General features: G+C 45.3%; 2 protein-coding genes across 2 annotated transcripts; one reads left to right on the top strand and one right to left on the bottom strand.

Moving 5' to 3' along the window:
- Positions 1–193: 193 nt before the first annotated feature.
- On the bottom strand, positions 194–9,084 carry EMC8 (ER membrane protein complex subunit 8). Its single transcript, XM_074158038.1, has 5 exons — positions 8,780–9,084; positions 3,907–3,983; positions 2,420–2,489; positions 1,801–1,895; positions 194–1,520 (listed from the first exon to the last, which is right to left on the bottom strand). The coding sequence occupies exons 1-5, from the start codon at positions 8,987–8,989 to the stop codon at positions 1,361–1,363; spliced, it is 612 nt and encodes a 203-aa protein (XP_074014139.1). The 5' UTR covers positions 8,990–9,084; the 3' UTR covers positions 194–1,360.
- Positions 9,085–9,225: 141 nt separating this feature from the next.
- Positions 9,226–13,294, top strand: COX4I1 (cytochrome c oxidase subunit 4I1). The gene is made up of 5 exons (XM_074157949.1): positions 9,226–9,269; positions 10,167–10,246; positions 10,783–10,950; positions 12,112–12,243; positions 13,008–13,294. Exons 2-5 carry the CDS (start codon positions 10,168–10,170, stop codon positions 13,142–13,144), a joined length of 516 nt encoding a protein of 171 aa, XP_074014050.1. The 5' UTR covers positions 9,226–9,269; position 10,167; the 3' UTR covers positions 13,145–13,294.
- Positions 13,295–14,224: the final 930 nt, after the last annotated feature.

Below are 14,224 nucleotides of genomic sequence, written 5' to 3' on the forward strand. Positions count from 1 at the left end.
CCTGGTTCTGTTCACTACTTCAGAACGGGATTTTAGCCGTATCCCGTCTCTCACCAAGACCAAGAGGAAAAACTTGGGCTTATTTAAACAGAAGCAGAGGTAGACCAAGAGGTTTTGACAATCCTGCCCCTCATGTTTTAAAATAAGAACACTAAAAAAAAAAAGAAGGAACTTGGAGAGAGGCCAGTCATTTGGTGGACACTTGGATCTTAAAATAAGTTAACCAAAAAAAAAAAAATCAACCAAAAAAATCAACATTTTTGGGTAGAAAGAGAAGGAAATCTAGAGAAGTCATTGCAGGTTGAGGCCATGTTTAACTACAGTGTGACAAACAACCATGAGGAGCAAGGCAACAAGACTGTACTAGTCTGATATAAAGCTTCATTACCCAATAAACTTATTCTTAGAAACAAACGTTAATTAGAAAGACAGAAGCAGAACTAGACTATATCTAGGCTCCTTGATTCAACATACTCTGATCGCTTACCTTCAACTTGGAGGGATACATTTTAGACCTATTTAAATAGACACTGTATGAACCAGTTGAAAATGAGATCTGTTTATAAAACCCCAAAAGACTGCATAAAATTACTACGGTATTTCACCCTCCTTTTGTAGGCTCAAACTGTTTTAGAACTTTCATTCAGACTCATTAGCGCGCTTCCGGTCCTTTTTACAAATCATTACATGCATTTGTTTTTAACCTTGGGTTTAACATATCCAAGCAGTAGCTGTGGTTGTGTGCCCACGGAGAGCAGGAATCACCGCAGCATTTGAGAATACTGCTTTAACACTTTCTCTGGAGCTGTGTCATGCTAAACCACTGCAAAACAAGTGACACATGAGCATGGTACATCATCCTCAGCCGTTCGCATTTTACTGTGCCGACAGAATGACATTTCCAAACCAGGCCAAAAGAAACCGCTAACCTTACATTTTATGTATTTGACCTTAAAATTGCTCATCTGAGGACAAAACTGATTTTTTGGAAAGGTAATTCCATAAATTGTTAAAAAGTAATCTCTCTAAAGATTAGAAAAGCTTAGTCAAAACTCTGTGATACGAACAGTAGTGAGAAGCAGAAGTAGTTCTGGTTTCGAAGGAACAGCAACATTCACTACAAGGGGGATGGCATCCATGAGGACAGCTGTAATTGACAGTTTGCAGTTCTTCCAAGGAATCTCACAAAAAAGATGGCTTTGGGACACATCACTCTTTGCAATGTGACATGCCACTCCTTTTTAATCAGTCGGGTTTCCACGCAAGGTACTGAATATTATTCTATTTACATTCAAAAATAGCATTTTTCTCTCTTCAGTACATAGTGGGAATGCCCGTAAATTAGTCAGTAGAAACCCCTCTAACACAGGTGGAGGACAGCTTTGTTGATCTCTGGGTTTGTCCAGTCATTCCGGATATCATCCAGGTGATTATCAAAATCTACAAGCGTCTCGTAGGACTTGCTGTCCAAGAGAGAAGCAGCGATTCTCTGGGCTTCGGTCCAATCTTCACAAAAATCACTAGGACATAAAAAAAAGTAATCACAAAGAAGAACTCCACCATCTCCTCTCCTCTGGAAATTAAGCCACGCTCTCTGCAACATGGTCACGGTGATTGTATACCACTGCCTGGCTGCAGAAGCCGACTGTTCTCTCTCACTACAGCAAAAAACAGCTTTAAAAGCACTGTCAGGTAAACACACTGCCCTTACAGCGTCACTCATCACAAAGTTTTGCCCTTAACCAGGCAATTTGTTTTTCCTTACTACCCGAACACAAATAAACCCTGAAATTTACTCACACATGCGGGTCCTTGCACCTCCACTTGTTCTCATGAAGCTCATACACATGAATGGCAGGCTCTACGCACTCCGTTGTAAACTTGGTGTTATCAACCTGATATGCAACAGAAAAATACCACCTTAGTCTCCTCCTCAAGGTCTCAAAAGATGTAATAATAATAGAAAAAGAAGTCAGTTTTTACAAACAGAACACCTTACACTAACTTCTCCACTGTTCTGCCTTCAAATGAGCCAAATTACAGGTTTAAACTGCCAACATCCTTTGTCACTGCGTCAAGGAGGCAAAACGTCGTTTGCTTCATATAAGACAAGAGTTAAAGTCACAGAAGGGGGTCAAAAGTCATGAAAACACTGCCTTCGCTCAAGCCTCGCAAGCAGAGAAGGCCTCCACTTCCTTTGAGATGGCAGAGAACTAACCACAGTCTCTCCGTAGTTTTACTAAGAACTTCACTGGCTACAGGTCAGTGCATCTCTTCCCCAGACCATTTGGAGGGAAAGAGAAAGTGAGTTACTTCACTATCAAAGGATCCAGAGAACGGCATTTAAATGTCTAGTCCAATGCCAGGGTCATAACATTAACAATACAGAAAGATGAGGGGGAAAAATGAAGTAATTTACCATTATGAGTGCTGTATCGTTAAAGCCCTCTGCAATTCTGGAGGCCACCTTTTCCGCAACCTGGTTTGGACTGCAGCACAAGGTAAACATAGCTGTGTTACTTGAACCGTGACAACTCAGCTGAAACCAGCAGGAAATATGCTTAAAGAGATGTGAAAATTACAGTGCGTGCTTACAAACAGGAACAAGATACCAAGCTGATGCCACACTTGATTGAAGTCAGGCGGCCAAGAAAACCCCAGCCCCTCTCTTCAGCTCATGATCTGGATCTCAGCTATGCTTAAGCAATGGGTTTTTGAACAGCAAAACTCTCACTGCAGGCTTTATGTGGAATCAACGTTTTGTGGCCTCCTACCTTCTTCCACCCGATCAAACTCTGCAACCACCTTTGCCCTGGCAGGCATTTAAAAAAGAAACAGTTTGCTCCCCAGTCTGCATTTGAACCCACTCACTGCCCAGCTTCTCTACCAAAATCAGATAACCTTTTGAAGGAAAACCTTTACCGTGTTTCAAAGATGACAATCTCTACATGGTGCCACTTATCTTCATAAACAAAATTGGGAGTTTAAACAAAACAAACCAAGCCTGTGATATTCTTTCAAACCTCAAATAGAAAAGACAAACTGTATCTTCTCCTTAAAAACGTCTCCAGCAGATTTATTCCCTTTAAGGACAGGGCAGGTAATGCCTTTATCCCTGTTAAGACACCTTAGCGCTCACATGTATTACTTAAAAAACATACGTGAGAGCGAAGGATATACTTTAACAAAGTAACTGGGACACAGCATAAACAGGAACAGCTTGCATTTAAAAATACTATTTTAAATGCAAGTATGATGTACTCTCATTAGTCCTGATACCGGATTTGTCTAATAGATATGGGGAAAATATTTGATACACATATCTAGAATTATATTGTGGCTCCACAGGAAGGCCCCCTTATTGCTTATTGAGTAATTTTACTTAACTAGCAGGCAAAAAAAAAAAAAAAAAAAGAATCCTGGAGAAACTAAGTGAAAAAAGATATCTCTGCTTGACTGACATCATCTTCCATTTCAAAAGCGTCCCTTTATCATGTAAGAAAATGCTTTGATAAAACTTGGAGACAATTAAGTAGTTTAGTAAGAATTAGGTCACTTCTGAAAGACTTTCCAAAAGATACTCATTCAAGTTTACAAGCTATGTACTGCACAAGCAAACGTGCCTGCAAATTTTGGCTATTTCCCTGACAACTGTAATTAAACTGGTTGGCAGTCGTTCAAAGACTGGCCTTTTATAGTATCCACTAAAGAGGAGTGATTCTGGAAAGACTGGGGTTTCTGCACCTGAACAAAGGCCATATCCACCAGCACCACGAAGACAATGTGAAACCAGATGACAGTTGTCAAAGTTAATCAACACGCACGATTTATGTCGATGATTTTTGTTGGCAGAGTACAAAGTACAACATAAAAGAGCAAACAGAAGGAAATATTGCACCAACACACCTGGCATCTTTCACGCGTTCATTTGCCTGGTAATATCCAGCTATCACGTAGCTATTCTCTTTGCACCAAGAGTCAATCTGAAAAAGTAATTGGAACAATTAAGCCCAGGGGAAAAAAAAAAAAAAAAAAAAGGGAAAAAAAAAAAAAGAAAACACCCCACAGAACTAAGGAAATCTCATGTGTGTCCTGCAAATAAAACGGCAATCGAAGCCTTACAATATCTTTGCCAATTGCTTCTTTAAACGTACACATGTTTATATACATTTACGTGTGCAGTCACACACAGTGTGGCCAATTTAACTAGGACAGAGAAACCGAATTGGACATTTGCAGAATGATGGCAAACATTAACCAAATGGAGCAAAAGAGCAAGAAGTTCTCTCAGTCAAAGCCTGGCCTAAATTTGAACGACAGGACTAGTAAAGAGCTTCGGCAACGCTGCCTGGGAGAGGAGTCTAGGTCTTACCTACTGTATTTTCTGTTCGTGTCCCTTTGACAGAGAGACATTAGAAAATGTTCACCGTGTGGACGTGTGACAGCACTGTGGTTTCCAGAAGAGCTTGTTGATTTTATTTCTAGTGTAACATTTCTAGGTCAAAGTGGAAGCATTTTTTTTACCTTAATTAGCAAATAAAGCTTGATATGAAAGGCAAATGTGAGGCAGAAAAAGTTTGTCCCATTTACCATTTTTTTCAACCCACTCAGTTACGAAAAGTCTTTTGTGATAAAATTGTTTTTCTTTGAGGAGCAACTTATCAAACAATGTGCGGGTGGATTTTCCACTCTTTAAAATCTTTCAATCAAACCTGAAAACTTTCCTAAAAAAATGCTCTCCAGCTCAGCCACAAGATCAGGGCTTGATAAAAGAACTATTGGCATAAATTCTCTCTTCTCTGTTATAGACACAGTCAGACCAGGCAGCTCCTACTTATTTAACACCTGTATGTAAACACTTAAACATATGTATTTATTTGCATGCAATTTACATGGCTTTTGAGTTACACAAGTGTGAAAGTTTATGTAGTTTTAGAAGTACAGTTTCAGCATGCGCACACTGCAGTTCTTTCTGCTGGATCTGAATTCCTCCTGCTGAGTCTGTCTTGCTTTGAAAAAAGAAAAAATGTCAAACATATATATAGATATAGAGATATATATATGATGTTTTTCCTTATAACTGAGGCTATCAAGTCAGCATAATACAGAGGCCTGAAAGACAGAAGTGGAGAAAGCAGCTAGAATTTTCCTATGTAGTCCCTAGAGAGCATGCATCAAAAAAACCTCAACAGCTATATTAAAATGGAGTCCAAAAATACATCTGATGCTGACCTGTCGCATCCTGGAAATCAAATCGATCTCATTTTTAGCAATAATTATAGTATTAGAGTGCATAAACAAACAAACAAAAAAAAGCCATGTGAATAATCCCTCCTCTACAAGGGATGACATGGATTTATGTGATAAAAATAAAAAAAGCTGTGTAGCCCTGCTATAGCTGAGGGCCAACTGCTGTTTCAATTACAAACCCATTTTGAGGGCTTAGGACTACGGCTTTAATTGTTAGTGGCTTGGAAGCTTGGCATTAAAGCCAGAAGCCCAGACACTAAAATTAATAATAATAAAAATTTAAAACCTTAGTTCTAAATCATTTTTTGTTGTGTACCAAGAATGGGCTTTAAAAGAAAAAAAAGAAAGTGTGATTTTTAAGGTCTCAGTTCCCTAAATGGCAATTAAAAACTGCTTCTGTAAAAAAAAAAAAAAAAAAAAAAAAGGGAAAAAAGTCTTTTTTGAATTAAAGCTGTTTCCACCTGCAATTTCCAAACACTCTCTAACCACGGTGCTACCACCACAGGTAGCCTTAGCATCCATTAGCCCCTGATGTTTTTAGTCCCGTCCAGCCCTGACAAGGGCAAGTCAACGGGGGACAAATTGTGTCTCGCTTCCACACAGCGCACGTCACCCCTGAAAAATCAGAAGTGGCCTGTCCTCTGATCCGCTGCAGCCACCAAAGGCAGGTGGCAGAGGGGTTTAGAAGAGCCCCAGGAGGAGAATGGCTGTAACCTACTGACACCTGAGCAGCTGTTCCAGGCGGTGGGGAGCCAGCCATGCGAATGGAGGGGGAAGTGCTGCTTGGGGTTTTTTTTTTTTTTTTGGGTTTTTGTTTTTTTTTGAGAAGATGCGGTTGCAAAACCACATCAATTAGCCGAGAAATTCAAAGGGCACAAAAAAACCCCATGTGAAACTTAATTCACTTTTTCTTTAATGACTCTGTTTTTTGAAAGGGATTTCAAACCGTCAAGCCAAAGTGCAAATTAAATGCAGGCGCTTCTGCTCTCTCCTCCGGAGCTACAAACCTTCAAGCACTGCTGAGTGTTTAATAAAAACCTAATTTTGTTGATTCCGTGTACCCAGGCTGCTGCTAAAGCACCGCTCACAATTTTTAGAAGTTACCACATGGACAAGCCCTTTTGAAAGCATTCCCTCTATTTTCAGCTTAAATCTGGAGACCACTGCTCCTGTTTGATGCTCTGGGATAACTCAGGTCAGAGAAGAGGAGGTGAAACTCGTGGGGCTGGTTCTAGAAAACCCTCACACATACGACCAGTCCATAGGCTTGACCAAGAACCAGCAGTAACCGAACTGGAAGAGAAACAGACCCCATCAAAACCTGCCAAAGCTTCAAAATCCTTTAGAAACAGAGGCGCTTCGCTGCAAACATCAAGTTTCAACCATGCTAATCTTGCTGATTTATTCGGTAACCATGCGTTATGTTGTACAGAACAATCGAGAGCGCCCTCCTTCTAAAGGTTGCAACAATAAAATCCAATTTTCATAGCTGCCGTACCAGTATTTATTGACACCTTTGCCTTTGTTTAAACAAAAAAAAACCCCACAAATGAGAGGAAAAGGCCTTGGGCTCTTGTCAAACACCGTGTTTTAAAGCTGCCAAGTATCACAGGAGTCATCAAATGTGACTGCAAACCACAATACTTCTTAGCAAGTCCTAATTAATGTGGGAAATGCCAGGGGTTCCTGATCTTTAACTTTTTGTATTAAAACCCAAGAGCAAATATGTAAAAGAATGCCATTTCTTTTGTCCCATAATTACTTGCTTACTGTAGGTATTTCAGATGTTGCAAGAAACAGGATTTATTGCCTAATAATCTGATCCTGTAGCAGGAGCTACACCAGAGAACCTCACTGAAGGCCTAAAGTTCAGGAAAATTCCCTGCCACCGACCCTGTAGAAAGACATCTAATCCCCATTTAAAGACAAACCCTACACATACTTTAAATATATTATATATAGTACTACATACCTCACTAGCAACTTCCACTTACTCATTCCCAGAGGAAAAATGAATTACCGTGGTTCAAAAAAGTAAAGTCAAAGCCCTGCTGACATTAAAGCAATTGCAAACAGTATTATTACATTTTCCCAAACAGCAGCATGAGGAAAACAGAAAACGATTACGCTAGCAGCACGCATTTCTGTGTTACTCCTACACTGTTATACTGGTGTAAATATATATGACTGACAAGTTTTGCACGCTCCACAGCAGTATGGCAAACCTAAATGGTCAGGGCTCAGGCTCAGCCCCAGTTCCTATGCCTCTGGCTGCATTTCCTCATATCCAGGCTTCAGAAAGATCTCAATATTTCCGAACTGGAAGAAAACTGGAAATTATTTACAAATAATTATTTTTTGATGAAGCAATCTATTAAACTGAGGGAAACATTTAGGCCAAGAAGTCTAGAAGAATCAGAAAACAGTTAATTTTACAGATATCAAGAAAGGATGGATTTTCTCCTAGTAATAATGACAAGTCTTTAAATGGACAGAGAAGTCCAAAGCTCAGATCATCCCCAGATCTCACTTTAGTGGCAGCTATGTCTACTGTGAAGGTGCCAAAGCACTTCTTTGCCCCCAGATTTGCACCAGGCCACCCTGACTCTCTGTCACAACAAAATCCATGCACGTTTCCCTCCCTGTGTCTTCTGTTTTTGACAAAGGGACTGTCCCCAAATGCCAGCCGAAAGGAGTCGTGGCCCAATGCAGGATGGCTCCTGGTTTTCATGACCAGGGGGTTTGAACTGGAAAGCACCAGCCCTACGGTCCTGACGCCGTTCTCATCCTGCCTGTGCAGCGACGGGGGGGGGGGGAAATGGATCACCCCACAATGATGTACTGCTCTTCCACAGTGGCGGGCAATGTAGGGGATATCGTAACAGGAGTGCTTGGCTGCCCCCAGCTATCCCACGGTTAACTAACCAACAGCAAGCTTGCAATACACCAAGTGAGATTTCAAACCCAAGCCAGACCTGCAGTGTGAAGAGACCTCATTTTTTTCCTATTTAGGCTAATGGCTTGCATAAATGAGGAAAGCACACTGAAATTAATTAAGAAATACATACTTATAAGCATCTATACACTCTTACTTGGGGACAAGCATGCCCTTTACCAATTAGCTGATACTGCTTTGAAGCGCGTTAAAGGTAAGCTGGGAGAAGCTCCTTCTGCTGTAGAATAAGGACATTCCCTCTGGGATAATGACACCAATATAAATAACAGTGTTTATGCACTAAAAAAGAAATTAAAGAAAACTATGCAGCTCTGTAGTTTTCTACTGCTTCCCCAGCAGCAAGCTGTACAGCATATGGGCCTTGGTAGTTTTTCTACTCTAGAAACACTCTGCTCACCTCACAGATTTGGCTGCAACTAGCACAGGGCTGGCAGTTACCCCAGTGCCCCATCCCCTCAGCACCAGCTCTTCCTTGACCCGGCCACACACCCCAAGCCGTGCCAGGGCCTGGAGAGGGCCCACACCGCCACCAGCCCCTCGCTCCCCGGCCTAGAGAAAGGCTTAAGGCCTTACCAAGGTGAGGGCCACCTCCAGCATGGGCGCCAGGGCCAGGGTGCCGTGGAAGAGTGGGATGCAGTCGACGAAGAGCGAGGGGGGGCCAGCCTGGTCACGGCGCGGGGCGCCCAACGGCCGCTCAGCCACCAGCAGCCCGTTCACGGCGCAGTGCGGGTATTTAGCACCGTGCAGCACCATTTTGCAATAGGCCTGGGTAGTCAGCTTCATCCTGCCGCCGACACACAGCCCCGCGGCCACCGCACACCGGCCCCAGTCCCGGTCCCACCGCCTCCCCTTAGGCCGCCCGCCGCCAAGTGTCGCCAAACGCCGCCAAGTGCCGCCGGCGCTGTCGTAAAATAGCGGGCGACAGTCCGCCCGCATCCCGTCGGCCCCTGGGGCGGGGGCCGCTCCTTTGCGGCTTCTCGCTCGCCCGCGTCTCCCGGCGTCCACCGCGCTTCCGCTCGGCGGCTCCTTCCGGTCGCAGCCCGGCGTAGAGGACGGTCGCCAGGTCGTCGGGCCGCGGCGGGCATTAGGGCTGGGAGGGGGGTGCGGAGGGCACCGGGGGTACCCGCTCCTCACCACTGGCAAGGGAAGCCCTCCCCGCCATCTCTACTCTCCCTCGGGGGCGATGGGCGGGTGGGGCAGCCCCGGTTGGGGGGGGGGAGAGGATGAGGCGGGGGCGCTGCGGCCTCCCCCTCCCCTTGATGGTGTCGGTGCGGTGTCGTTTCGCGGGTGTTATGTTGTCTAGGGGGCGCGAGGCGTCGCCGCCGTGGGTGACACCGTGGTGGTGGTGGGGGCGCCTTCCCGCGCTGTGAGCCCCACGGCAAGGTCAGGCGTGGGCCGCGGGCTCCGCGCTCACCTCAGGGAGAGGGGGAGGGATCGTGGGGTTTTAGCTGAGATCAGGGGCCTGTGAGGAAACCTGGAGTGTGAGCCCTTGTGTGGGCATCCAGGTCTGTGGGAGAAACCGTTAGCTGGGTGTCTGCCCTTCCTCGGACATGTCGGCATTGTTCACTGGTGGAGCATTTTTTCAGTGGATGTGAGATGTGTTTAGACTTGGCTCGCCTGGGGCTCCTGGCTTGCACCCAGTAACAATTTGCTACCGAGTGAAAGCATCCTGGAAGGCTGACTGGGAACAAGGGGACTTGTTTGAACTCGAGGCCTTTGAGTGTAAATACAGGAGGCTGTGGGGAAAAAAAAAGGGGAGAGGAAAACTCATCCAAGTCACTCTAGTGGGGGAATGTCCCTGAGGAGCCTGAGCGGTTTGGAGCTCTTCCAAGAAGGGGCAGAAAATCTCTAGTTTAGCTTTTCTTTTTTATAGGCAAGTGGAAAATAGTGTTATTTCACTTCTGTATGTTCAATATTTTCACCTGACACTGGCTTACCTGCTGTTGTTTTGTCCTGACAGGATGTTGGCTTCAAGAGCATTCAGCCTCATTGGGAAGAGAGCCATTTCCACCTCCATCTGTGTGAGAGCTCATGGACATGGTAGGTGGCAACTGCTTCGTGTTTTCAGTAAGGATGATAGAACAAGCACTTTAGAGGAAGAATACAAAAAGCTACAGCTGGGGTTTGGATGGGAAGGAATGAGGATAGAGGGGGGTTGGCAAGGCTGGTGCCTTGCCTGGTGGCAGGAGATCTGAGCAGGCTGTGCCAGCAGATGGCATTGCAGAGGTGCAGGCAGACCTGACTGCTGCCGGGGAGGCAGAAACTAGAATGGAAAAGGTGTGGAGGGCTTCTAGGCATTTGGTAGGGGAGGCAATCAGTGTGACAGCCGGAGGCAGAGATGGCTGAGGCATTAATAAAGTCATTTTGGATATTACCTTTTATGTAGATCCCCCTTCTGCTTTATTCTTAAAATAGTACCCATTTTAAATGCTTCATCTGGAAGTCTTTTCCCTCCTGGATTCCTTAACTGTCATCACCTTCGATTGAGCTGTTGTTCTTTTGCATTGTAACCAGTATGGGATGTTTGCACAGGAGTCAGAAGCTTGAATGGGTGTCTATTCTGTTCCCATGTGCAGCTGGTGTTGTCAAAGCAGACGATTTCAGCCTCCCAGCCTATGTCGACCGTCGTGACGTTCCCCTGCCCGAAGTGGCCTTTGTAAGGGATCTCTCTGCTCAGCAGAAGGCGCTGAAAGAGAAAGAAAAGGCGTCTTGGACTGCTCTCTCTGTCGATGAGAAAGTTGAATGTAGGTAGCGGGGGCTTTAAGTAACCTTACGGGTAGTGATGATGCGATATAATCTGCTACATGTTCATTATTGGCAATTTTTATTAGAAAGATCACCACAGCCAGTGCCTGTTAGGGCAGATATTCAACCCTGCTCTTCCCAGTGGTTCTGTGAGCAGACCTGCGAGCTGTGAAGGAGCTTTGTTAATTATGATGGAGCTCCTTGTGTGTACGCAAGCGGAGATCAGTGGTTTGTGTTCCTGGGATCCTTGGTGCTTTTTCAAAAAGCTAGAAGCGCCTGCTGTGGTGTCTGTTGGGTGCCTGGGATCAAGTTCAGTAATTTCTCCTTCTTCCAGAAAACAAATAATAATTATATTTGTTTCTTCATTCCCATCTGTTTTCAACAAGCCAGAAGAAAAATCTTTTCCTTACAACAATATGAAATTGTTAGTCCAGCTGAGTAAAATGAAGCCTGTGTATTTGAATGTCAATGACCACTGACCTTAGAATTACCAGATTTCAGGCAATTAAAGTGCTGAGCAGAGGTGTTTTGACTTGCAAATAGAACTGCATCATCTCTTCTAACTGCTGTCATGGTACGCAAGCGAGAATGTGATCTGTGAACAGTGCTGTGTCCACCTGTGTCACAGTAAGAAGGTGTAAAACTCTTTTGGGAACTGCTCAAATACTCTGCAGTTATAGAGTATTCATATAGAGTATTCTCAAATACTAAGCACTCTGCAGATCTATTGCTGTTTTGAACTTCAAAATCTTTTTGGGCCTTAGTGGCAAAACTGAGAGAAGCCTTTTGAGATGCAAGTGTTCCTGTTGAAATTATTTATGCTAGGAAGCTTTGTGGTCAATAATTTTACTGGCAATTGGAGGGAAGGAAGGAGAGCGTCGTTTCTCCTTCCCTCAGGCCTGTAATGCAGTTTTTGCACAAGTTTACAACAATCTATAAAATGGAGGCTAACGCTGACCTTGGGGGGTGTGAAATACACCTCACTGACTTTGGCACAAGTCTTAGCATGGCGGATCCCAGCTAATCCAGGAGCTACTTTAGCATCCTTTTCCGTTTGGCCAGCTTGAGGCTTTGGTCCCCTCCCTCTGGGGAGCAGCGTGTTGCCTGCAATTCGCAGGAAAAGTGAAAGAAATGATTTGGTGCTTTGACTTTTTTTGCAGTGTATCGTATCAAGTTTAATGAGAGCTACGCAGAAATGAATAAAGGAACGAACGAGTGGAAGACCGTCCTCGGTGGAGTGCTGTTCTTCCTTGGTTTAACTGGGCTCATCCTCATCTGGCAGAAACATTATAGTAAGTAAATGCCATACGGTGTTAACTCTTAAATTAAGAGCAAGATGGGTTGATACCCGATGGGAAATGAGACAACTCTCCCTAAACTGCTGGTGGGTTCGGAATAGTGTATCCAGCAGCTCTTGAGGTGACCTCATGGTGGTTGCTGTTTGTTAGTCTCGGAAAACTCAGTTCTGGAGTTGTAACTTCATGGGCGTCAGCGGGTACATAGCATAAATATTCGGGAAGCTGACACGTGGGAAGGTGAAGGTGGTGGAGAGAGCTTTGGTGGGAGGGGAAGAGCGATGATACACTAGTGATCCCAGAGCTTCCTCTCTCTGTGAAACCTGCTGTCGCAAAAGCTTATTGCCGTCTTGGTAGTAAACATTTGGGTGTCTGCCATGTTTGGCTTCCTTCCCAGCTAATGATCCTACCTCCAGGGAGCCCTCCAGCTGCCGCCAGGCAGAGCACGCGGTTAAATGAGCTGCTCTCCATCTTGAGGCTTCATCTACTGGCGGTGAAAGTTGAGGAGAAGGCTGTTGTCTTGGTACAAGCCTTTACTGATGAAGGAAACTGTAGAGAATCAACATGGGGATCTGGTCTGAGCTAAATGCTGCAAAAATGGGATTTAGGGAACGTAGGTTTGAACAGGCGATGGCGTGCGTGTGATCAGCACTGATGATTTTGGGGGAAAAAGCTTTTCCTTCCTTAACTACACTTTCACCTCTGTTCCCAACCCGCTATTTTTGTGTCACGATGTAATCCCACCTGCCGTTGAATTGCAGTGTACGGCCCTATCCCGCACACCTTCTCCGACGAGTGGCTGTCAGCGCAGACAAAGAGGATGTTGGACATGCGGATTAATCCCGTGGAGGGCATCTCCGCCCAGTGGGATTTTGAGAAGAACGAATGGAAGAAATGAAGCAACTCAGTGGAACCTGCTCTGCTTGAATATGAAATGATTCCATCACCTGTGTGTGACCTCGTTGCTTACTTACTGGAACAACCTCTCCATCTACATAGATGCTAATAAATGTCTGGTTAACTTGAAAGTTTCCTTTTCTTGGTCTCCAAACGCTTTTGTTGTGATGGTAATTTGTGGTGCAGGTTGAGGGGTAAGGCCTTCCCAGGTGGTCCTGTCGTGGTTGGTGTAGAATCAGTTAAAGGGAACATTTCTGGGGCGCAGCCAGCGGTCCCGCTGTGCCAAGCTCTGAGCTACATGTAAGGTAAGAAGATCCCAGCTCCTGCTGAGGCTCCGCGTCCCGTAACCGCTCCAAAAATAGCGTGTCGGCACTCCAGGAGGCAGCGTTGCCAGTCAAACCAGGCGGGTTGTGTGGTGGGGATCAGCGCCGCTCCATCTGTCTGTCCTCCTTGCCGAGGGAAGGTGTTTTCCGTGGCACGGGCAGGCTGTGGACCTCGCTCCGGTGTCCCCTGCAGACCCCAGCGAGGAAGGGAGAGAATGAGTGGATCTAGTTCAGCCAGGAATAGGTTTAGATGAAACCCCGAAGCGTGTTTCATGCCTCGCCTCTTTGCACGAGGTGACTGTTGGAGGGGGTCGCCGCAGCCGGGGGAGGGGAAGAAACGCTGTATTTGGTGGGAGCATCTCGGAGCTTGCAGTGAGCTGAACAAGTTCTGGTTCGTGGCTTAACGTTCTCGGGGCCTGAGCTGAAAGAAAACTGGTGCCTTTGCTTTGTTCCGGCGGCTGGTGAATTTCTCCCTTCAGCTAATCTGCTGCGTCCCCTAGGCGTTCTGGCAAACGAACTTCCTTTGGCCTTCGGTTTAAAAACACCCCTCTGAAAACCAAAACTACTAGAACAAAACCTACTAGAGCAAGTTTCAACTTTGGTTTTTGCTCTTTTCCTGGTTACAGGACTGTCCTGGTTTTAAATCCAGGGGTGTATTTAGCGGCTGTGATGGGAAGCCTGGGGAGTCTCAGCCCCTTGCGATGCCCCGCGGCGCTGGGGGCTGGCCAGCCTTGCCCCTCCAGGCACAGAAATCCGGG

This window comes from Numenius arquata, chromosome 13 (genome assembly GCF_964106895.1).
Source record: "Numenius arquata chromosome 13, bNumArq3.hap1.1, whole genome shotgun sequence".
Taxonomy (NCBI): domain Eukaryota; kingdom Metazoa; phylum Chordata; class Aves; order Charadriiformes; family Scolopacidae; genus Numenius; species Numenius arquata.